The following is a 25,606-nucleotide window of genomic DNA, read 5'->3' as shown; positions in this document are numbered from 1 at the left end:
CAAATTAAAGCTCTAATTAACTTGCCAAATCCTTAAATTTACATCTAGTCCTTTACCCTCTTGAAAATATCCACAATCCTTTCTATTATTTGTTATTACAAAAGTGTAACGACTTTACAGGAGACGTCTAAACCCAAATGCCGTAATAAACGTTGGCGGATTACGAGTGTATTTCTGCACACATTTCTGCTTATGCTCTAGTTAGGTTTAGGTCCAAAACAAAACCAAACTACAAAATACCTGTTGTGGTATATAACTTTCATCGCCTCAAACAAGGTCTAAAATTATTCCTGTGGTTCCACACACACAGTCTCAATCCTCAGTCACCGGCTAGGTAGCCGTCTCGCCTGTAACTCTGCCAACATCCCCCCTTCAACCTGCCCATATGAGAGTCAGGTCATTAAAGCGACTGTGATCGCACACGTTTTGTGGAAAGGTCAACATGTTATGTAGCCTTTGACACATACAAATGTGAACCTGTCAATGGTTTTGCAGAAATGTGGCTGGATGTCTCTTACTTCACTGTGAAGTCCATTATCAGCATTTGTGCGCTGAAGGTTTTGAGTTTCCACATCGTACCTTTTTTTTTTTTTTTCATTCTTTTGATTTATGTTGAGACTTTAGTCCTGCATTTCAATTGCTGTTTATTCAATCTTAATTTTCAAGGTAGTTTCACTTTGTACTTCCTTCAGATATTGTTTTAGTCGGATGTTACCTTGGGTTAAGTTTTAGGTACGGTTCTCAGTTCTAAGGCTTGATAAAAGATGCATTGAAAAGGTTTTTCTTTTCTTTTTCTTTTTTTTATAAAAACTGCCTACAAAATGGTATTCATACAGTTTAAGAGTAACACACTGTATTCACCAGGCAATCAACAAAACAGACATGCAACGTGTATTGTAACATTCAACATTTTAACAAACCACAGGAATTAACATGAATGGAACATATTGTCACAGGTCACGGACAGCCATTGTACATGATCAGTGATCATTTGAAGAGTGTTGGGATGGATGTAGTTTTTAAAGTGATCCGCTGGATGTTAAACCTCAAGTTATAGATAAATAACGCAGTATGAAAATAAGAGATAAACTATACTCGGGTAAAACACATGAAAAAGGCTTTTTTTTTTTTTTTCTCAGACAAAAGTAGATAACTTGAACAGTACTTACCACTTGTCTTGTATGAAAAAAAGCCTTGCTTTTATAGTTTGAATATAGAGTTGAGGATTTCAGCTACATAATGTAAGGACGGCCCCAAAGAACACAGACAAAGTCAATCAATGCAACTATGTCTTTCCCACACTTTCCTCATATAGCAGGCCGGCCTCAGTTATTTGTTACGTCTCTGGAGTTAATGGTTATAGAGCATCAGACAGCTCAGTCTTGGTCAGTTTTTCACTTAAAGGGCAGCTGTTCCGTTCCCCCGGAGACTCATTAAGGCCAGCCATGTAGTGTGTGGTGTGAAGTCTGTGGGAGGAAAAAGATGTGCACAGCCTGCAAAAAGCTGTGACATGAAGGCTTGATAGCTTCAGCAAAACCCTAACAACCATTTAGATTTGTTCGGCGCTTTCATCCTCATGTGCTGTGTAAGAAATCCAAGCACTGATTATTTTTAGTACAGCGTTGTAACCGTTAATGACTTGTCAAGAGACATAAAGTGGGAAGACATAATTATATGATTACATAAAAAATAAATAAATAAATACCTTCGACTCCAGATCTAAATCACATCTGTAAATCATAACTGAAGATCCTTCTTATGAGTGTTTCTTTCGTCTAATGCATCTGGACACAAACATTATGTTTAAAGCAGTGATTCCCGGACCTCTTTCATAAACCCACGCAGACTGATTATTAATATCAAAACCTGATTCAACCCCTCTATATGTAAGTGTTAACAGTGTGCTTCAAAGTGCAGCTAATCAATTAGAGAACAAACACTAATTATTCAAGTGTGTGTTGAGTGTCGTTGAAGTTATTCATATGTTTAGCCCCGTGCGTCTGTGGGCTTCAATGAAATCACACCCTTCACAAACACAAATTAAAAACACTTGAAATAGCTTCACTCTGAGAAAAGAACAAACACATTTTCTTTTTTTTTTTTTTGCTGTACAAACAAATGGCTCCGTCTCATCTCAGGCCAGGCTGACAGATTATCTCCTTGGCTCAGTTTTTTGTATTTATTTATTTTTTTCCTTTTCCACTCTCTCCACAGCTTCAAATCCATGCCTGAGAATGTCTTGTGATTTCATGTGTCTGCTCAACCCAACCGGTGCCAGATGTACCTGTCCAGAAGGGAAGGTGCTCGTCAACGGCACCTGTAGCGACGCCATCATCTCAGGTAGGCATGCTGTTGTAGGACTGAGATTTCAACATGGGCAATATATTGCTATTACATCTTTATTGTGATATGAGAATACGTAATGTCTTAGATTTCTTGTATTGTTATTTTGCAATGTGGCATTAGCATTAGGTCCCTATTCAAAAAAAAAAAAAAAAAAAGTTAACATATTGTGAAAGCACCAGTAGTCATCATTTCATAACTGTCGCAGTACAAGTTTTTACCGGTATTTGTTCAAAAAGATCTTAGATTTTTGTTGTTTTGTTTGTTTGTTTTTGCCTCAAGTAAACTCAACACTTTGAGAACACTTCATAATTGCCCCACTGTTAACTTTGGAAGCTTGTCAGAATACAGCACCAAAACTCAAATATGAGTAGACACCCACAGTTGTTCATAGCTGGGACCCAAAAACACTGCATTGTAGACATCTGACGTGCGCTCCTGCTTGCGTTTTTTTGTTCATCTACTTGAAAATTCTGGCTCACACCTCACACCATTGTTGCTGTCTGACAATACACCATAGCGCTGTTTGATGTGATTGACTGCTACACACTGCAGCACAGTGAGTGATGTGGGCTTTTGCTGCTGTGAAGGTGAACTGTGCCGGCCCCCCTGCGAGAACGGAGGCCGCTGCTTGGCCAACGAAAAAGGAGACTGGAGGTGCTACTGCTGGCCCGACTTTTCAGGAGAGCGCTGTGAGGTCAACCACTGCACAGACTACTGCCTAAATGGAGGCACCTGCATGGGCTCACCCCTGGGTAGGTCTACTTCAAATCCAAGCATCAAGCACTGTGTGTATGAATAGGTCTGTGTTTTGTTATTCTGCTGTAGAGTCCTTTATGTTCAGCTCTGGGAAGACTAAACTGCTACAAACAGACTTCTTCAATTCCATGAATTTCCCTGCCTTTCTCCTTCCTGCACACTGACCCAGAACGTGATGCCGCACAGCCGCATTTGTCTTCCTTTAAACTTCCACGCTTGACGCACTTCAGCTCAAATTTTGCCACATTACATTTGCCACTCGAGCAGTTTTTTTTTTTTTTTTGTCAGTGAGGCTCTCGTCCAACGAGCCTCAAATATCAGACTTCTTTCATGTCAGGGTCCTCTTTCATGCTTTCATGGTTTTCTGGAAACAGTTCCACCCCACAATTTACCGACTGGGTGTGAATATGCCGAGATGTCAGCGCTGGAATTGGATCAGGATGTACAGCCCTATTAAAGATGCTATCTGTGATTTACAGCCCTGTACATCATCTTTCCATCACAGCAATTATCCACAACATCTCCATTTCCATTTCTCATGAAACAAAAATCACCACGGCAATTTCCTGATACACAAAGTGTGGCCTGTTTTCCTACGTAAATGTTTTATGAAGTGCGGTGTGCTATTAAAGATCCACCAAGTGATATACAGTAAATAGAATTAGAAACTAAGCTGTATGTTTTGGTTTGAGTGAGTCACAGCGGATACACTGAACAGCTGGAGAGATGGACTTTTAATTGGTGATTATTTGTGTATAAATGTTTATTCCTTCAAATTGATTTAAAGCTAGAATAACATCTGTTTATATTTTCTTTTGGCCTTTTAGAAAAAACATACCGGCACAACAGTAAGTAAACTGGTATTTTAAAAAATTAAACCAATGTTTTTTTTATCTTTTTCTATTAAAATTCTGCTTTTAAAACATTGCAATGTGACATAAAAAGATGCCGAAATAATCACCACTGCTCATTAAACAGACAGGAGTCTGTCTATCATCAGGATCAGAATAATCATGGAGGATCGCTGCAGTAAGCTGTCAGGAATAAAATAAAGAGAAGGCAGGGCTCCTATTGGTTTTATTCACCACCAGGTTTTTTCATGTCCAACATGCTACACAGGGATGTTGTATTGTATTTATGGTAAGAGGAAAAGCTGAGAGGAAAACGAAAGCGTGATATTCGCCACGCTGCCAGGAACACTGTGCCTTTTGTTTCATTCATGCTTGGCAACTGTTTCGGTTGATATTGAATATCAGCGAGTGCCCTGAAGATGAGCAAGGGAGCAAATAAAGTCAAATTTTTTCTTCAAGTCCCCACTTTGGCGATAAAATGGGAACATCAGGAACAATTAGAGGCTGGAAAGTGTCCAGTTTTCTCTATAAAAACACAAAGTGACATTGAATTCCTGCTCTTTTGTCCCTATCACTGCATAGTTTACATACACTGTAATGGAACTTTTGGCGACAAGCACATACTTAAACCACAGACTCTCCCAACTCTCTTCTGGCAGTATTTTTTGAGATATCCCATCCCGTATGTATGTAGTTTTGAGTGTAATCATTCACAAATGCATGGGAAAAAGCTAAAACAAAGACATACATTCTAAGAGATGGCAGTAGCCCATTTTATTCATCTTTTTTATTTTATTTATTTTTGTGTGTGTTTGTTACTCGTACCTCTCTTAATTTGGCGATTATTATGTCCCCAGAGCATTTCAGAAAAATAGCAAAAAACATAGCACTGAATTAAAACTACTGGGACCAGGAAATATCTCCATAATGCATCTCTTTACTTGGCTGAAAGCTCCTACAACTTCATTATTTCAGATTAAAAGTGTGTTTTGGGTGCTACAGTCATTTACACTCGTTGGCTGAAACATCTACCAAAGGGTTTATCTGCTCTTTGTTTTTTTAAACAATTATTTTAAATCAAAATCTTGGCAGTAAAATGTAGCACACCAATTTTTTACAAACAACATATTGTTCCCCTCATTCATTAGCAGACTTACTGCATAGACGTTGATAGTTGGGTTTTGTTCTACATGTGTGTTAAAACCTACTGGTTTCTTGTTATAGGTTGCCCGATGGTGTATCTGGTCACATGTTGGTGTTGTTCTAGAAACTCAACATGAATTAATGAATCACACTGTTGTGCTGTCACAGCCTTGCAACTCATGTAGTGCTGTTAATGTTGCTCCAGGTCTATCATTTAAACTATGGAAAAAACGACAAGTCTACAGCTATAGCTTGTTTTTGTCACTGAACGGGTTTATTATAGTCCTCTTGTTCAGTAAACCTGGGTTCTTATCATGCACTAAAAAAGTTTGTTATACTGTTGACATTTATTTTCCGTTTCTGTTCAGTTTTCTGTCACTGGCTAGGTCGAAGGAACAAAATCACACTTGGTTAGGTTTAGGAAAACATGGTTTGGGTTCAAATAGACCCTTTCACAACAGTTAACGCGTGTTTGAAAAAATTACTTCTCCCATGTGTGTGTTGTTTCCTAAGTCACACAGCTAAGACATTCCAGTGATGTTCATAGGACAACAACAACACTGCAAACAAATCATGCATCTGCTAACATACTGCCACAGGAAGTCTGCTAGTGTCAGAGCGCACAAACTTATGATTCTCTTCTTAAAAGGCAACCAATATTATTACCAAGTTGAACGTGTGTCCGTACATAGAAACGCTTACTGCAGTATAGATTGCCTACTTGATTTTTTTTCACAACCTGAAACTCCAGCTTTCAAATTGCAATTATGTACCAGTGTTCACTTGAGTTTTAGAGAACTGAAAGCAAGTGATAAGGATACAACGGGTAGTTCAGCGGGCCTGGGAGTTTTTAAGCCTCTACAGTAGAAACAGAGTTGGACGGGTTCTGCCTGTTGAGAAAGCTTACAGCCCCAGCAGCCATTAAGTTGACAGAGAAGTGACTGGAGGCAGAATGATTGTCTCTTGGACATTTCAAACCCAGATTATCCCAGCCACAGAGTTGTGGAGTGTGAAATTACCAAGTAGTGTGACCTACATGGCGAGACCTGTATCCATGGCAACTTTGTTGTCTTCTATGCAAGCAGTCGTGTCTGGGCAACGATGATTGTTGCCTTTTTTGAACAGCCCTCAAACCAGCCTTGACGCTCCTGCCCGTCCACTGCGAGTGTGAGTAAATTGAGGCAGGGAGTGTGCCGTTTTAAAATGAGCTGATTTGATTGAAACGTTTCCACCTGCTGGTAATGTGTTACTTTTGCTAACAATGAATAATGCTCATTTCACTCCAGCGGTGCAGTGGGGTGGCACACAGCTTCGAAAGAGGTCAAATTTGTATTATGACTCACCAAAACTGCAAGTGGGACACAGTCAGACGCGCCTGTGGCACAGGCGTGTGGATTCCATTTGTACGTTTATCTCATCTCCTGTGATGGAGAGAAAGAATTCAGCAGCAGCTGGATTTTGTGCCAGACTGTCGATGTGAAAATAGAGCTGAACACCGTGGACATACAGATCCATTTCATCCATGTTCTGACTTTAACCTACAGGCTTGACATCCGTACGCTCCGTGACATTAAAGCTGCTACAATCGATCATTTTATATTAACAGCGGATCAAATGGCTTTGTGTGTGTGAGTCGATCGTGGTGATGAGCACACATGGAATTACAGTATCATCTGACAGTCCACCTTAGTTATATGCATGGAGCATTTCAGCGATTCTACAGCAAAGACTCCTAAATAAGACTAGATAATAGTAAGAGACTAAAGGCAGACTCCCCTTCTGTTTTTGTGGACGATCAGTCACTGCTTAACCTTGATCGCAGAACACCCACCGACCTCTGGGTGTAATTGAACGTTTATTGAGTGCAAAGTCACTTGAGGGTTTTTTCCGGTTGAGATGAATCTGATCCACAGGCAGGTGAGTTGTAAACTGCAGCTGGTTAAAGGGGCTGTTTTTCCCCTAAACTGTTGAAAATGTCTGAAAGAAGAAGAACAAACAGACACTGGAATCACCACTCCCTCAGTTTTCTCATTTTGAAGCAACTGGAGGTCATTTGGACATCTGATTAGGATGCTTCCTGAACGCCACCCTGTTAGAGATAATCCAGACACGTCTGACAAGGAGGAGGATTGTCTGCAGACCCAGAAGACACTTGAGGAATTATATGCATATTGTGTCTGGCCTGGGAATTATTTTGGATTACCTAGATGGCCCTGAAGGACTGAGGAAAAAGGGCACCTTAGCTGCCAATCTGCCATCTCCTTGACCCGCACATGACTGTTTGCCAAAAAGCGATGGACGGAAGATGAGTCTTTGCCTTAATGCTCAGAAAAAGCGATGTTTATTTTTATTTATTTAGCACTTTCCCTTTGACCATGGGAACATAATAAGTGTTGGGTATTTTAGGCAAAGTTGTGCAGAAACATAACATATAAAAGGAAGTTGTTCTTTTAAAGGGCTACAAGTATGCGCTTTCATTTTCAACAAAGGGTCAGAAATGTCGGCAAACAGCTGTGCCGTGTAGCTTTTAGTACGCATTACTCAAAGTAAGTACTCGAAGTGCATCTGATGGAACTATTTTTAGCCGTAAGCAATAGAGGGTGCTTGCAGGAAAGTGTATGTGATGTAGAGAAAAAAATTAATGACAGAGCTCTTGTTCATTGTAATGGAGGAGCATGTTACCCAGTGCAGCATTGTTGATACTGAGGTATTTAGAGCATTTAATGGCGTTTGGAAAACAATGATCTGCAGCACATATCAAGATTTGGCTACACAGAAAATACTCCTGACTAGGATCACTGGTTTTGGTCTCTTCCTGGTCTCATAATCTGTCCTTTTTCTTTCATTGTCCAGGTAAGCCTACCTGCCGCTGTCCTGTTGGTTTCTCTGGGCCTTTCTGTGAGAGGAGGATCTGTGACAACTACTGCTTGAATGGGGGAACGTGTGATGTCACTCAGGGGAACCAGCCCGTGTGCCGCTGCATGGCAGAATACACCGGGGACCGTTGTCTTTACCGTGAGTCCCGCACCCAATACTTGGTTGGCAGCAGGCGCAACACATGATGGTTATCAGGCGCTTGGCCTTTCTTATGATTGGCATTTGCAAGTCTAGCTGCAAGAACAAATCCCCCACAAAGAATGGATCTGAATTGAGTTATGCTGCATAAAATCCATAGGACTAAGCTTTTCAAAGTTCACACACAGTGCAGAACAAAAAGCAGCCACCCCTAAAGTATTTTCTTTTCACGAACACCACATTTGCCTCCATTTGCAGATGAACACAATCAAACTACCACAATCAAACAACCTGTGGGTGTTTCTGTGCTGAGGAGATAATGTATTTTCTTTTGCATCGCTTTCTCATAATTGTTTGCGGGGAAACAGTTTCAACTGCACGTCATTAGTATTTTCCCACTGTTGCTCGCCCAAGGGGGTGATATATTTTTCGTCTGTGGCTAAGATGTCATTTCATGTGGATGATTAACTCCGTTAAAGCCCTGTACAGCTCCAATCAAACCAGCTTAAAGTACCTTCCCAGTTGCTCACAGACTACCCTCTCTTTCTCTCTCCGTCTCTGTGGACGTGGCGCAGACATCTGCCACCACTACTGCGTGAACTCCAAGGCCTGCACGCTGTCCAGTAGTGGATATGTGGAGTGCGTGTGTCCTGCCAGGTTTGAGGGTAACAAGTGCGAGGTGGACAAGTGTCTCCGATGCCACGGAGCACCGTGCCTCATTAACGAGGAGACGGGGGATGTGGTTTGCAAGTGAGTATCTGCTCACTATTCCTGTCCCTCATGCCTCCTGCCATACTGCGGGGCCTGCATGCGTTCTACAGTGGATTCTGTGGTATCAGTTGCTGTATCCGCAGGCTACATGCTGAATGAACTGATTTGATTGAATCTGAAAAAATGTATTGGGCCACATGCCTTACAGCAATTTAAGATTGCGGTAATGTCAGTGAATTAGAAGCCAGGTGAACTTGTCTGTTTTGTATGAATTATGCATATGTTTGACAAAACCACCACTGAGTCATTTTTGCTTCTTTGTAAAAGTGTAGCTTTCTCGCTAGCATCCATTATTTCTTCACCCTCCAGCTGCACAAATGGCAGAATAGCGCCGAGCTGTCAGCTCTGTGACGGATATTGCTACAATGGAGGCACCTGTCACCTGGACCCCGACACCAACCTGCCTTTCTGTCAGTAAGTCACTGCTTAATGGGTGGAGGAAAGTGGGGGAAAAAATTGAATGTTCTCCGCTATTATTCACACTGTTTCCATTCAAATGCTGGCTCCGAGCCCTAGAAAGCCCTGCCTTAGATCACCTAGGGAAACCATTCCCCACTCGGAGAACAGTGCAAGATAGATGTCTTCCTCTGGAGAGAAAAAATCCTTAAGTTGAGGGAAGGTTTGATGTCACTATGTGGAGGCCACGGCACAGCAGGGGGCCAAGTGCCAGTACACCGTCTTATGCCGCGTGACACCTCACTGTGGCTTAAGGTTTTTAGGCAGATAAAAAAAAAAAAAAAACGGTTTCAAAACCCCTTCAAAGCTTGCCATTCTGCACATATCACACTGTTCCTCCTTGCAGTTAAGAGCTGATGTCAGGCCTCCCTGACACTCAGTAGCAGGTTTAAGAAGTTTTGCGCTCTAAAAAAAGAAGCTGAGGTATGTGTCAGTGGTAGAACATGCCACGAAATCCAACGGGAGAAAACTTGAAACAGACAAAAGCTTGACTGGCAGACACGAGGAAATGATTGTGAAAGGCTGCCCGTAGATTAATACCACCTCAGCTATAATCACATGCAGTCCTGTGTAATCTCCAAGGAGGAAATTGGAAATCCATTTCAAAAGCCAACTCTCAATTTTTTTTAACTGCCCATTGTCCACTATAGTTAAATTGAAATTTGTGGTCATCCCTCACAAATTCCAGTGGATAGAATCAATTTCTATGCAAATGATCCCGTCTTATTCGAGGAGGTTAACAGATCCTGATAATGTGGTTTATTATTTGCCGCAAAGAACAGGGATTATGTGAGATGATGGATACGTCTGTGTCAAGAAACCGTAATGTTTGACCTTAATACTCTCAGTAAATGTATATTTCATCAAGCCTTCCCAAAGCGAGAACCTTGCAGAGCAGAGCTCCTTCAATTGGAATGATAACTGTTGCATTAAGCACTAAAAAAAAAAAAGGTTAAAGAGGTTTCCTTCAAATGCATCAGTTCTGCAGTCTGCGACAGCTACTGTAAATAGCCAAGCCCTCATTCACTGAGAATTATCGGAATATTCTTCTTGAAAAGCACTTCGACCAGACAGAAGCTCTTTTTTTCCTTTACAATGCAGAAAATCTCAATTACTTCAACAACTGTTTTGGCCAGTTGGAGAAATTATTTATTTAGAAGCAGCAAGAATGTCTTTTTTCTCAGATCAGAAATATGTAATTGTATTTGTTTGTCACTCTGAATAGCATTCTTTACACACCAACGATGGTAAAACTTTAAAAGGATGTCTTTGCGGGATTGGTAAACTGTATGCAGTGGTCCTGGGTCCTTAGTTTGGTCAAGCTGCCATTATCCAAGTGCAACTTATTTTGCTCACATTTTAATATCTGGATTGTTCTGCTGCAAAGCCACAGCAGTTTATATCTCCAAAGATCCCTCCCCCTTTGAAATACTGTACATTTTCTACACTGATATGTCTCAACAATTTTGGATCCATCCAGAGGTGACGTCACTGTAACAGACTCTTCTCTTGCAGATATTCCCCTCACTTGGTGAGCAGTGAAATTGATTTGTGTTCATGTTATTTATTTTGCTAATTTGCCCGATGCAGACACGACATTGACTTACTCCATTTTTATGAATGAGGCTGCTGAAAAAGGGATTAGTGTCTCAGCCTCCATTCATCAAGCTGCAAACGGTTTCAACAATATACAGTACATTCTCTGGGCCCTTTTATCACTCCCAACACAATGTTTTGCAGCTGCACGTCAGGGTTCAAGAACCAACGTTGTGATGAGCTGGCCAACCCCTGCGATTACTTCTGTCAGAATGAGGGGATGTGCACATTAACAGCTCTTAACAAACCACGCTGCAAGTAGGTCCTTCTCACCTCTCCAGCTGTATTCAGAGGCCACTCACCCCCTTTGTCTACACCCCCACCTCAACTCCATCTGGCTCCATTTCAGCCTCAGCCCAGTACATGGGCTGTTTGTCACAGTGCCGCCTTGTAGCAGCTTATCATGTAATAAGTGCTGGATAAGGTAATGACTGTATCTAATCATATGCAGTGAAATGACATGACATTGCTCCAGGATTATAATCTCCCAAGATTGTGATCACATTTATTCTTTTTGGATAGGTTTGGGTCTCTATTTGAATTATTCTATTTTGGTTTGGACTGGTGTGTGTCCTTGGCAAATTGTTAATATGTACTTTTTGATTGAAACGTGTTTTGTCACACTGCCCTGGCTCAGAGGACGAAAGGTTGGCTAACTGTCATTAGTAAGCTTGTAACGTTGTTGTCAAACACTGTGTTGCCCTTCGAGCGTTTGCTCGACCTTTTATCAGCAACGTTCGCAGCTGGACTTTGCCTTTAAACAGGAGAGAAAATGTTTTCTCACTCAATCATTCGAACTGTTGTGATAATATAGACTTTAAGTGAAATGACCTTCTGTTGATACATCACATTTGATTTATTTTAGTGTCACTTAGCCTTTATTTAATTAGGAAGACCTTATATTTCACAAGAGAGCTTGGACAAAATGTCCTCTTTCCATATAAAATATGTCTTCCACAAAAATCACTGATTAGTGAAGACATCTAATGTGCGTTTAAGAAATAAGGAGACATTTTGAGAAATATGCAGTTAGATGACACACTTTTCTGTACAGTTAATTTGAAAGCTTCTGCCAGAAGTCAATTAGCTTAGCAAAAAAGGCTGGGAGGAGGGGGAAACAGCTGGGCTGGCTCCATCAGGAGGTAACACTATCCAGATTTCTCAGAGTGGCCACATGTTGCCTGGCAACCACCAACTACAGCTAATAATCCAGCACGTAACACTCTGCAGCATGTAACGTGTTTGACATGTTCATAATCGAGCTTTTAGAGGTGTTGCTAGACACATTTTGTTATCTTTAGACAGATCCATGGTAGCTGTTTCTCCCCCCCAAGACCCCATGAAGAGCTTTGAAGCCAATTTGAAATAGCGTCTGAAGCGTGGATACATTTTTGGAGCATCGCAGCCCCCGTAAAATTAGATTTTGATCCAGTCCATCCTGTAACATTTGGAGAGCCTAAAAGAGCCACACTATTAAATTATGATGTTCCAATTCAGGTGAGCGAAGGGTTAATCTGTAAAATAGCCGCCCAGCCAGTGGAAGTCTATGTGGAAGATCGGCGTAATTTCACACTCAGGAAGTTGAACTCTTTTTGGCTGCGTTTGCCGCTGAGAGGCTCTCATAGGAATAAACAAGGCTTCAGCACTGAGTCCAGTTTCCCCTCATTAGGCCCGTTGTTTCGCCCCATTTCTAGTCTCTCTGCTAAGCTGAGCTAAACAGCTGCCAACAGTTGCTTCGTATTTACAGTACAGACACGAGAGTGGTGTCAAGGTTCATATCTAACTATCATCAAGCAAGCAAATAATCATACAGCTTAAAATATCAAACTTTTCCTCTAATTCAGTTTACATATTGTATTAGCTATAAGTAGTTACAGCAGTTAGGTACAGTAGATGAACACATGTCTGTATTTTAATTCATATTGCAATGACATTCTTCACTTAGAGCTCAATTCTTACTCTTCTGTGTAATATTTTGAACGGGTATTAGCTGACATGGCACTTATTACATTATCAGTTGCTGCAGGACTCTGTACCGTTGCTGCCCCTCACTGCCACCCATCCACCCATCTCATGCAATCGTCACCCAGCACACAGGAGTCAGGGGGGGGGGGGGCTAAAACGTGACACTGTCTTTGTTATGTGGCCATCAGTCTGTGCATTTTGCAACCTGTGCATGATGAAAAAGTTGAAAGGTAACCCGTTATTGACTAGTCATCACGTATGCGTGTAACTTACCAGGCTTCATCAGAAACTGTTTTTTTTTTTTAATCTTTTAACGCCTTCAACTGAGGTTAAGAGAGTATCTTCATTCCTCAAGGAATTAGTCTTTTCATGGTTTATGCTTCCCAAAGGAGATCAAACTCCCCGTTGCCCCCGAATTTCCCATTAAAATTCATGCCTGCTGTGACATTTCGTTCTGCGAGGGCGTGATTCATTCCCACTATGTATGGAGCTGCATTCTTGTTTTTTTTTATTTATTTATTTTTTTTGATAGCCGGATGTTCTGATTCTTAGAGTGCATGTAATTTAGAGTAATTTCATTCTGTCATCACCCAGTCGCACCCACCAGATCAGTCACGCTTTACAGACCCATTTGAGTCAGTCGTGTGAAATTAGACATCACCTCCTCTAACAGGGGTCATACATCACACTGCTCATCGGATTCCATTGGAACACAAATGAGATGAAGACTTGTTGTGCCGCTGTCATCCTTTAAACCTTTCTTTTTTTTTTCTTTTTCTTTTTTTACACTGAATATTCAACATGTAAATTCACCTCACTCTGTTTATGGACACACATCTGTCTATCTATATATATATATTTATATTTATATATACATACAGTAGTGCTCTCTCTCCAGGTGGTGTTTTGTTTGTGTTGGATCAAAGCACTTCATCGCAAGACTGAATCATAATGTGTTGTATATGTATGCCACGGTCACATCATAATGTAGTTCATCCTCTAAAAGGTGTTTTCTCAGCAGTCTTTCTGCCTGGGAAAAAAAAGGTATTCTAATGGAGGCTTTATTTTTACTTTCTTTTGACCTCCTTCAGATGTTCAGCCAATTGGGCAGGCACACAGTGTGAAAGACCCGCCCCTAAAAGCAGCAGATCAGACAACACCAGCGGAGGTGAGTACTCGGAATTTCTCGAAAGCCTTATTATAAAACCAAAACATCCTGCATGAATAAATGTATGTATGTCAGTGCCACAATGCCCACATCCACACGTATGCACAGGCAAGTTTTTACTTACTCCAATCCCGTGGCGCACAGTTGGACTTGTTCCTGATTGGCAGCCTAACTAGAGAATTACTGAGCTCCGTCCAACCCAGCCAGTTTGCAGTATTTGAAGAGAAAAGCCTACACTCAGCAGGTTTACCTCAGTTGAATTAAAGGAGCTGCTGTTGCCGGCTCGCTCTTCAAATTAATTATAAGTAATACAGTGAAATCTCTTAAGGAAAAACATAGATATACACTGTGTTACCTTTGGGAACTCTTCTGGTCCTTATTAACTTTAGATTATTTGCAGGTGCAAAAACAATGCACGTGGTCGTAGAATCTGCATTAAAGTCAGAGGTGGAAAAAGGCCACATACAGATACTTGTGGGGAAAAAGACTCGTACTGGTTCACTTCTTTACTCAAGTAAAAGCAATAAAGTACAGGCTTTGAAATGAACTCAAAGTATAAAAGTAAAAAGGACATCAGGACATTTCTATCGGCCATTTCTCTGCAAAGCAAACTGAACCTCACTTCATATTAAAACTTTAAGGTAGAATCAGTAGGATTTTTCCCAGCAGTCCGTGAGGGCACCAGAAAGATGGTTGATTATTGAGTCACATTCCCAGGACATCAAATACTGACATTTTGAATTGGTAAAGCGTCCAGACCAGCCAAAAAAAAAAAAAAAAAGGGAAAATAAAGAAAATCCAGGCAGTGGGCTGCAAAAAAGCTCTCCAGATGTGAGACACTTACACGCCTTTTCTTCACTGGAGCGTCCCTCGCTCCCTATCTCCCTCTTGTTACATCTGCTGTGCGTGATATGCACTGTTGAAATCAGTCTTTCCATGCTCTGCGATAACAGAAAGAAATAATCAAAAATTCCCTTCAAATGCATTAAAAGTGAAGTAATGAGCCTGTTTGGGGAAATGTGGGGAGAGGAAAGCACAGATCTTTTTGTTCAGCTATGGGGAGTAAAAGTAAAAAAGTTGTCAGGAAATAAATATTTAAGTAAAGGGCAGATACCTGAAAAATATAATGAGCTCATATGTTCTGACTGGACAGCTGTGGATGGAGTGAATTGTGAAGGCAGCCTGGCCCAAGGAAGAAATATATATCTTTTTATATTGGCTTTTTTTTTTTTTTTTTTGGAAGCCCAGGTCCCGGTCAGGCCTGGCTCCATACAGTGTGTCACTATCTAAAGCCATCTCAGCTCCTCCTTTCAATCGTTGCTCATCTCTCCACACCATCTCTCCCCTGTCTGTCTCTCAGGGAGCATAGCTATCATTGTGCCTCTGGTCCTGCTGGTAATCTTGATCGTGATGGTGGTAGCAGGTGTTTATATCTGCAGACGGAGGCAAAGGTAAGTAAATAAATAAAGAAATATAAATAAGAAAGAGGCTTCTAAGCAGCAACAGATGACGAGAGATCTGAGGCCACGCGGCTTTGAAGATAAAATGGACATCTTTGCTTTAGAAAGGAAAAGTTACTTTTTTTCAAAAATGTTCCACAGAACACGTCACCTCTGCACTCAGCCTTTGATTAGAATTCAGCTTTTTAGGTCTGCCCGCCATAGTTATGTGCACCAAAGCGTGCCAAGCGGTGTGATGTGATTTGTTGTAGGGATCCGTGCGAAGCTGTGCAGCATGTTGACCTTCATGTTGTGTGTCATGTTAATGATGGCTGGCTTCACACACCTCAGGGGAAAACGTGTCCAAAGACAGCCCATGACAAACGGAGGGATAAACGTGGAGATTGGGAACCCGTCATACAACATGTATGAGGTGGACCACGACAACCATGCTGATGCAGGCAGCCTGCTGCGACCCAACTTCACGCTGGACCCTCACAAGGTTTGGTTATTGAACTCAATGTAAAACCAGCTTCAGTGCCAACGGTTAACTAAAGCGTTTACAGCTGTCTGAAAATGGATAGTTGAAAAAAATGGTTTTGGATTAGTTCTCTTTGATTGATCTAAAGTGTATCTTGAGGCAAAGTCTTCTTCTTTTTCCCGTTTCAGAAACATTTTAATGAATGTATTCAAAAGAACAAATATTTACTGAAATAAAAAGACAGAACTGGAGTGCAGTAACATTATATTTCTTGAAAAACAGTAACAATTTGTAGGAACGGTTAGAGTTTGGGTTGCTAATGTGAAAAAGAGCTTTTTGTAACAGGAAATTGATCTAAAGTGAGAGATTTTTCATGCTTGAAAGAAATTATTTTTTGCCATGGTGTCTGAAATGCACGACAAAACTAATCTACATTCGAGACTCCCACCCAAGAGACAAAATACTACAGTTTATTGAGTTGGATGCAAGTTATATCCATTTTTAGGTTAATATCTTCTGAATAAGAATCAAAGTTAAACTAATGTCAGTGCCAACAGTAAACTAAAGCTTTACATTTGTCTGAAAATGCAAATTTAATGATTTTGACTTGGTTCTTTCGCAGCTTTGTGCAGTGAAGCATTATGGCGACAGATCACTGCCACCATGACACAAATTATTTGCTCATTTGCTCATTTTAACTAGAACTGAACTTGTTTTGACAATTTCCTTTTCATGGTGTAACAAGATTTTTCAAGAGTTTTCATTATTATAGAAATATCACTGTTTTTACAAGAACCTTTTCCTGTAATAACAACATTTAATTTTGTCTTGTTATATGAGCTGAACAAATCTTTTTTTTTGTTTCAAAACCCCAGGTCTTAAATATTGTTATTGTTAAATACTGGTAGCAGAGTACATAGAAACAACATGTCAACCACAGTCACTGAACACACATCTTTATCTGCGATTCCACTCATTTAATCTGCATCTGCAAGACAAGAATGAACAAACTTTGCAAAACCTTGTGAAAAGTAAAATGAAATAAATGTACCAAAGTTGCTTTTTAATGCAGGCAGGAGGCGGGCCACCCAGCACCAATTCCCAACTATTTCCCAGCTTTCTAAAAAAAATAATTGTGTGCTGTGTTAATTGTCTCTGTTCCAATTACTGTGATAATGTGACATCCAGCACTGGGATGAGTCAAATTTCGCAAAGCCTTGGCTGGTGTGCAGGAATGCACAGGTGCCGTGAACTGAGAGGACTCTTCATCTGGCTGGTGATTTATTCTGCTCATGGCCCTCAACCCCACACTAACATCCAGCATATCAAATGAATCATAACACCTTCACTGATGTTGTTATCTAGCTCACCTGCTCGAGCTTCAAGCCTAATGCTGTCGCTTCTTGGCCTGCCAATTCTGACATCTGCTATTGTCAGTCCAATCTGGCTGTATTTTTCAACAGAGCACGCTGCGTTGAATCTAAACTAGCTTCTGTGTTCCACTGCACTCTCTCTACTCGGTTTCTTCCCTCTTTAATTCAGTACAGTTTGATTTTGAAGTCCTGTAACCCCTCGTATTATAAAGATTGCGCATGCATAACTACTAGACGACGGTGCATTATACTATGCATAGAGTTGTTTAGTGTCAGATGTGTTGCACTGTGAACAGAGGTGGTGCTTGTTGTGTTGCAGGGCTGGTGTGTACAATCCAGTGACCCTCGCACCTTGGGCATGAATTCTGTGCCCAAGGAGGTAATCCCTGGACAGGTGAATTTTCCCAACTTCACTTCATGTTTGCCCTCCAAACCCCCCCGCCCCCCCACCAAAAAATCATCCTCATGCATTTCCCAAAGTTCGCTGTGTACCAGTCAAGCTAGGAGTGGGTGTTCTGATGTTCCAAGACTGTGATCGATCGTAAAGGCGAGACACAATCTTCATTTTAAGCACAGGTGTCCTACTTTGCTTCCAAACCTAACATAATCTTAATAGCAGATCTGCGCTGCTTCAACTAACCAATAGATAATTTAGCCAACTTGATGGTCATGCTGATCGGACAAATTACTTCATGTGGCTCTAAACAGTTACAGCTGAAATAGATCTGCCTGAAATGCAATATTGTGTCCTGATGGTGCAATTGGAGAAATTCATAGGCTATTTCAAGTTTGGTTATAGCTTACAGGGCATCTCAAAGAGAAAAGATCACAATGCAGATCATCAATTGTGTTTGCAATTAAATAGATTGTGAGATTGTTTTTTTTGTTGTTTTTTTTGCCAGATCGCCCACCCCTAAAGAAAAGGTTTTATAAACACCACAGTCATCTGTATCTGTTCTCCTCTTCATTTTGTGAGATCACTGCTGAAATATACCTCTTGTGTCAAAAAAGATTAAAGCTACGGCTTGAAAACTGTGCTTGCTTTATGTTTAAATTGGCTTCCTCCTGCATGTTGCTGTCTATTACTGCACTCCCAGTCTGCTAATGGAGTATGCATGTGTCACGTCTTGTGATCCGTTTTGCGCTGCTTCGGATCGAGTGATACTCGGATGTTTCACCCACTTTGTAACTTTTCCTGGAAGCTGCGCTAGTCAACATTTTCTAATATTGACGTGGGCTCGAGTGACCTGGTGTGATGTGAAACAGGAGGTTGTTTTGTCTCTTTTAGCGCATTGTTTTGGTTTTCTGCAAACTGGCAAACAAACTCTGCTATTTATGAAACTTGACTGTAGCCACAGTAGGCAGCTGATTCCATTAAATGACCTCTGATCCAGTAGTGGACTCATGATTTTTTGAGGGGCAGAGATGGAAAACATAAAAAAGGCACCAGCTGTATACAGAAAGTTGTTATACATTATAGTGAAATAGTTAGAAACTCTGAATAAGATGGACATTTTATTTATTATTGCAACTCTGTAATAAACCACACAGAGTGCTATTAACTATTTAACCATTTATTTCATAAATATACACATGGTAATCACATGTTGTCCACTGGAGGGCACCAAGAAGGCCCTTAATCATGTTTTATCCAGCATAGGGGCACTTAGAGGGCGTTACGGCTGCCAAAACAAACACTGCCAAACTAAACAGCAGACAGACAATCTAAGTGGTAAACAAAGTGAATTATTTAGCATTTAGCAGCAACATTTGACATTTTTTCAAGAGTTAGTGAAGACCAAAACAGAGCTAAAAGAAAACCCCAGATCATAATGGTGTCACATTTAATTAAAATAAGCTATATGCCACAACACTTTGTAAGATGATCCGTCAGATCAATGCAGCCTTAAAAGACTCCCGCTGTTCTGACGTGATTTATATCAATAACTTTTTCATCTTCTCCCCTTCCTACACAGCCCATGAACTACTCCAACCCAGTGTATGCAAAGATATATATCGACGGGCAAAACTGCCGGAAGCCGGTCATCAGTATCGACGAGAGGAGAGAGCTACTCCCAAAGAAACTAGAGGGGACAATTCATGAAACCGCCGCATAGCCTAACTTTACACTTTGTACTTCTTTTTTTACCACAGTGTACAATGTATAATACGAAGGAGGAAACAAGAAGTTTTCTATTTCCTACGAGGCTCTTAGGTCTTACCGGTTTAGCATCAGCATATTGTCCTTGTTGGTGTGCTGACAAGTTTTTTTTTGTTTTTTTTCCATTTACCGTTTGCTTTCTAATGTTCGTCAAACATAAGTTATACAGCGCTACACTGTATACTGTGTGACACTGAAGTAAAGCTGCTGATTTGCAAAAACTTTATTAACACCGTACACCACACTTGTGCACAGTTTAAACCTTAAAAATGCAGTGCTAAAAATTTGTACCCATACCTGTTTCTAGTTTCAGTGGATTACATGAGGACACTGTGTCATTTTCTGAAGGCGATGAAGGCAGGTTGGCTCAATTTTTCTGAACAAATATAAGTATTGTTGGGAAAGAGTTAAAGTGGGTTGTTTCTAAGGCTTTTTTGTTTCTTTTTTTTCTTTTGACATGTCATATGACGTATGGACCACAAAGCTTTGCAACTGAGCAGTAAAGCTTGATATTTTTGGGGGGTTTTGTCTTACATTTTTTCTCTCCTCGGTATACCTGACGAATCTACAGACTGGATTTCCAGCGATGGCCATAATATCAACATAATAGTCCGAATAGTCTTCTGTCTTTTTTTTTATTCCATTTCCACAGATGTCAAGCGCCGTCCACCCCGTATCGACAGTAATATGCCACACAAACTTCTTTATCTTTTGGTGAAAGAGATTGAAGCCCACCTTGAATGTTCTCCGATCAGATTCCCAGATCCTGTACTGTACACTGAAGAGACAGATACTGAATACCATATTTTTCTAGGTCTCATATGTCGACAGATGGATTAAAGACGTAGACACAGAAGAGATTTACCACAGCTACACAAAAGGTTATGAAGAGTTATTATAAAACACATCTGTTACTTCAGAAGAGGAAAGATGATAAATATAAGAAATTTTATAATTTTGTATTTGATTTGTATGTCGTTTGGCTGCTTGTATTTTGAAGAAATGTATTAAATGTAAGTAATTTTTATATAAAATGTAAATCGATATTGAATAAAGGGGGCTTATTTCCACATTGTGTCCCTCTCTTACACAACACACCTCATCCTCCGCAATACAGTAGACCGTGAAAGTAGTTACACGTAAGATGTCAAGCGCTCTTTATAGTTTAACGGTATAACAGTACTGTCTATAAAAAGAATATGTACTGTCTTATCAGCCGATTCAACCAGTGTTTCTCCAGCAAAGCATCTGTAGTTCATACGGCCGCTGACCTGACAAGTCAATCAACAGTGTGACGCCTGTTACCTGCTGCGCAGAGGAAGGTGGCTGATGGGAGATCATTGCCCTCCCTAGGTGTGCAGGAAGGCCAACACCATTCATTACCTGGTGGTGGGGACACTGCGCTCAGTGCCACCCACTGAATGATAATGCAGTCTCCTTTTTACTTCCCTCACAATGGCTTTCCACACACTTCTCTCCATGGCAACCGGACTCACTCCTGCCCTTCTCTCCCTCTGTGATATCGGCTGGATCTGAGAGTACACCCAGCAAAACACATTTTGATGATTTGTTCAGAAAGAAACCTTGTTTTCTTAGCTTCCCTGATTGTCCTCCACATTAAAGCCTCAGAGCAATGAGGACGCAAGTGTAAAATTCATTCACACGGCAGCTGTTTTCCTCTGACATTATGTGGGAGTGGGAAGCATGAACGCGGGGATTGTGTTATAGAGCGGTGTGGGGATAATGTATTTTTGTAGGTTAACCCCCGAAGTTAGCTTTAGCCTTGGTTCCCTCAACATTTATTTTTTGGAATATCACCAAAAATAATGATACTTGAAAGTTTTGTTCGGCAAGATCATCTTCACAGATGATCCCCTCTTTTTTGATTTTTTTAAACTGTATTTTAAATCACTAGAAGTTAAAAGCTAAAGTCAGACTACATGGTGGTCAAATGATTTACATGTCACCACCACTAAGCGTCTTACTACACAATTTACAGTTTTTCTATAAACTGATCAATCTACAAGAAAAAAAGTTACAGTTACAATAGTTCTTTAAAGACGGACTTGTGAGTAGATGAGTCTCTGTGTTGTGCCTGATGATGTTTAATATTCCTGACAAGCTCTGTAGGCTCATTTAGCTTCTTAACTGCTGTTTTTTAGGCTCACAGGGGCTTTATAATTGTGGGACATAATGTGTGAATATCTCAGGCCTGTGATAACCTCAGACCTTATTTCAGGCATTTAAAACGAAAACCTATCCGAAAAAAACAATGATTTTTAGATGAGTGGAACCAGAAATGCAAAAATGCTGGCTGATGTCCAGGTTACAGGAAGCATTACTACAACGCTTTATACAACTGTGTTGTGCGTTGTGAGTTGTATAAATGCAGTGGATCACTGTAAAGAGGATGGATTGTGAATATCTTGAGGGACATCAGGCCATATTCCAAGGTAAAACAAAAGATTTGATAACCAGTTAACTAATAAATGATGGCAGCCAATGTTAGCATTCGGTCTCTTCCTAGACATCCCTTGAATTTTCACTTTAAGGCTTAAATAAATGTATTTCAGAATTAATGTATGCCTTTCCTGCTGCATGCGTCACACTGTCAGACAGTAACGTTATCTAGGATGCAGTTGAACACTAACGTTAGCTGTTGACTAATGGCAGCTTACAGTTTATTAAAGTTGTTGCTTTCCCCTGAAATATGGCCGATGTCAGTGTAGATTTTCACTCTTTGTTGTTTTGTCAGTTGCTGATCGATCAGGAAAAGAGAGAATTAGGACTGTTTGTCAGATGGCCTATGTTTGTAGGGCGTTGTAGGGAAAATTTGAGCTTCTAACCCTGAGCGTGGTGTCAGACGAAAATGGACGCAGAGTATATATGGTCTATAGTTAAAAACAGTCTCCCTAAATTTCACTCTTTGTCCGGCAGTGATCTTTTTTTCTCCCCTTTTCTCTAGATTTCATGGCTAAACAAAACAAATGGGTGTTTCTTCACATCCTTGCATTTTCTCTGTTAATTTGTGAGGTAAGGTTATATGGGCACAGGGTCATTTGCCTGTACCCAAGACAATCTCCCTCTTTTTCACAGCCTTGTGTAGTCGTGTATGGTTATCACACTTTTTGTAGGGTTTTTTTTTTTTTTTTTTTTTAGAATTAGCCCATTTTTTGCCAATTATGAGCACCAGTCATTAAAGAAAAAAAGCATCCCTGTTGATATTTAGAATAATGACTAAATACTCCTCATAATACTCATCGTCTGTGGGCACTGAAAAAGGGAATGGATATATTGGGATGACGACCATTTTTCTTAAATCTCCTCTTTGCCTTGCAGACCAGTAAAAGTGCTGAGGAATCGATTTGGATGTAAGCTGCACCGCTGAGTACAGCCCTGCTGTAACTTAAAGCCCCCAAAATTGAATTACCTAAATTTAAGTAAGTGTTGGACTTATGTGAGGATCTTGTTATTAATTCAACTCCCCCTCTTTTCTGATAGTGGTCAGTGGAGGCTAGAGGGTTTTTTCCTTTTCTTTCTTGCAATGCTTTGTCTCAAGGGACGAAAGGGCAACCAGCAGACCCTGCTTTTCTATGTCCTGTTCTCTGAACATAGTTTTGAAGTTTCTGGAAGTAATTAATTAATAGAACAGCCAGTGTTAGGTCACTGGCATCTGGAGCATATCCACGGCTTGGATGGACATGAAACACGGTACAAACGCTGAACTGCTCCACTGGCAAATATCTAGTTCTTTGATAGCAAGTCAAAAGTACAAGCCTGTCTTCAAAAAAAGGAGAAACATCAATTAAAACTCCCCATGAGCATTTTTGTGAGAATCTTTTATTCACGAAGATGCCTGAATCACAAACAAAGAGCAGAAGTTAAACACTGAATTCAGCTCAATTCCATTCACTTTTAAACTGTGGGTCGATTTTTTTGATGGAATCAGCAAATAGTGTTTTACTTGCAGCACTATTGCACACTGTCTGTTATTCTCTATTACTTACAGTACTTACTATACAGTAAGGATATGAAGGTTACTATTGACTATTCAGAGTCATCTGGCATACCAAATTGATGAAAATAGGCGACCTCCCCAGACCCCCCATGACTGTCATAACAGGCCTAGAGGGATTCCTATATGTGGTGAAGCTGCATCTGGCAGAAGCAGTCAATACATATACCAGGATATATGCCAGCGTCTGGCAGAAGCAACTTTCACCACTTAGAGGGAAGGTACGACCAAAAATGTAATTCAGTCATAATCTACTAGTCCCCATGCTGAAGGACAGTTTGATGAAGCAAAACAGCATCGCAGCATTCTCCCAAACACTGAAGTTAATATAAAATTTAAAAAACAACTGTAAGTAAACATTGTAAAATGGCTCCATATACTCTCATATATATATATATATATATATATATATATATATATATATATACATATGCAACAGGATTTTGCTGTGAAATTCCAGAAATGTTTTGTGGACTACAAAACATTCATCCAACCATACATCAGCATTAGAGTAGATAATGACTGAATTTTCATTTTGGGGTGAACTTATCCCTCAGCTTATTTTACATTTATGACATTATTTCAACTGCTAACAGTTGAGTAGCAACAAAGTAAGAAAAGGAAATAGTCTAAGGTTAATTAGACAGGTATTGCAGTTGTGACATGTGTCAAAATGTTGAGTATGAATGGTATTTTTTTCTGCTGCATTTCCTTTTTCACTGAATAAAAGTTCCCTTACGTGGGGGGAATAAGATTCACAGGCTGGGGTGCCTCTGTAGCACAACAATGCTTCATTTATAATAGTATAATAAGATATTTTACTTGAATTTATAGATTGCAGATCCTGCAATTTGGCCCTAACTATGACCTTATCAATGTAGTTACTAGAGTGAATGTTTTCTTAACCTATCCCTAAAGTACTGTACCCAAGATATATGTTTCCTCTGCAGGGATAAACACAGTTATTATATATGCAGAGTAAATGAGCTAAAGTGTTGTGCTGTGATGTAGGGACTGCTGAAAGAGTATGTGTCTAGTGCATTGATATTCACTCCAAGCTCTCTCTTTATAACAGTCTTGAACTAATGAAGACTTCCGGCTCAGCAGTGGTAGAACTCAGCTGCACTGGGAAAAGCGAGCAAAAAGGACCGCTGGCCCACTCAGCCCCTAAAGTGCATCAAAAGAAGAGAAAAACTGAAATTTGAAAACTAGTCCTGAACTAAGAAACGTTTGGCGCTCCCCTCCCCTCACCTTGCCTATTGATTTATTGTCTCTTTTCCACTTAGCAAGCATCACCATTCTCCTGCATAAACATCAGAAAAACCCAGAGGGCTCATCTCTCGGACAGAATCAATAACAGCAGGAGTCGTATTCACATTATAAACAACAGCTCCTGCATACTCAAGCTACAGCCTGCACCAAGGAAAGCTGCTTATCTGTCTGTGTGCGGTGAGAGCGAGAGAGAGGCGACAAGGAAGACAGAAACACTGTAAGAGAGGAGACAGGAAGAATGCGTCGGCGGAAACAAATGTAGACTTAACTCCAGGTAACGTGCTGAATAACATCTCAACACTCATGTTGGGGAGACTGAAGTTATGTCCTGATGATGTCACGGGATTCCAGAGCAGGAAATGTCCAAACAAATAGCATAAATCCTCTAAGGGCACAACTATCTGACAATGTTTTATGGTAATCCATCCTACAGATGCTGAGCTATGTCATTCTGGACCAAAGGGGTGGAACAGACTGTCATCAAACTAGACCCTTTCACTAAGTAGACCACTGATTGTGTCCTGTGCAGGTGAAACCAAAAGTCACCGCTGACTTATTTTGACTTGCATATATAAGTTAATTTAAGTTAGTGTCTACCAAGCACTTTTGGTGCCTGAACCTAATAAAACTGCAACTGTTTCACAAGGTTGGCCACTGGTTGGAATGGTTTGTCTGGCAGTGTCACACAGACACTAGCCAACCTTTTAAGGCTGTGCCGAGGGACATCACAAAACAATGTTATCTGACAATCGGGGAAAGAAAACAGGTGGACTAATCGACTGGCATGTTTAACCATTT

The 25,606-nt window shown here is 40.5% G+C and overlaps 1 protein-coding gene across 10 annotated transcripts in view; it reads left to right on the top strand.

Annotated features, from left to right (window-relative positions):
* lrp1bb (low density lipoprotein receptor-related protein 1Bb) overlaps positions 1–25,367 on the top strand; it is a 338,212-nt gene extending 312,845 nt beyond the window's left edge. For 4 of the 10 annotated variants that reach the window (XM_037108848.1, XM_037108849.1, XM_037108847.1 and 1 more), the window contains 11 exons: positions 2,215–2,340; positions 2,934–3,098; positions 7,950–8,111; positions 8,687–8,861; positions 9,192–9,296; positions 11,079–11,192; positions 13,991–14,067; positions 15,428–15,518; positions 15,858–16,008; positions 17,680–17,754; positions 19,337–20,576. In XM_037108848.1, coding sequence (XP_036964743.1) covers positions 2,215–2,340; positions 2,934–3,098; positions 7,950–8,111; positions 8,687–8,861; positions 9,192–9,296; positions 11,079–11,192; positions 13,991–14,067; positions 15,428–15,518; positions 15,858–16,008; positions 17,680–17,754; positions 19,337–19,477 — 1,382 coding nt within the window. In that variant the 3' untranslated portion in view covers positions 19,478–20,576. Of the gene's footprint in view, positions 1–2,214; positions 2,341–2,933; positions 3,099–7,949; positions 8,112–8,686; positions 8,862–9,191; positions 9,297–11,078; positions 11,193–13,990; positions 14,068–15,427; positions 15,519–15,857; positions 16,009–17,679; positions 17,755–19,336; positions 20,577–24,822; positions 25,083–25,241 lie in introns of those variants that run through there. The other 6 variants (XM_037108854.1, XM_037108851.1, XR_005076787.1 and 3 more) reach the window with 5 other exon arrangements.
* Positions 25,368–25,606: the final 239 nt, after the last annotated feature.

The sequence above is a fragment of the Acanthopagrus latus genome, chromosome 9, assembly GCF_904848185.1.
Source record: "Acanthopagrus latus isolate v.2019 chromosome 9, fAcaLat1.1, whole genome shotgun sequence".
Lineage (NCBI taxonomy): Eukaryota > Metazoa > Chordata > Actinopteri > Spariformes > Sparidae > Acanthopagrus > Acanthopagrus latus.
This window is presented reverse-complemented; position numbering and strand designations above follow the sequence as displayed.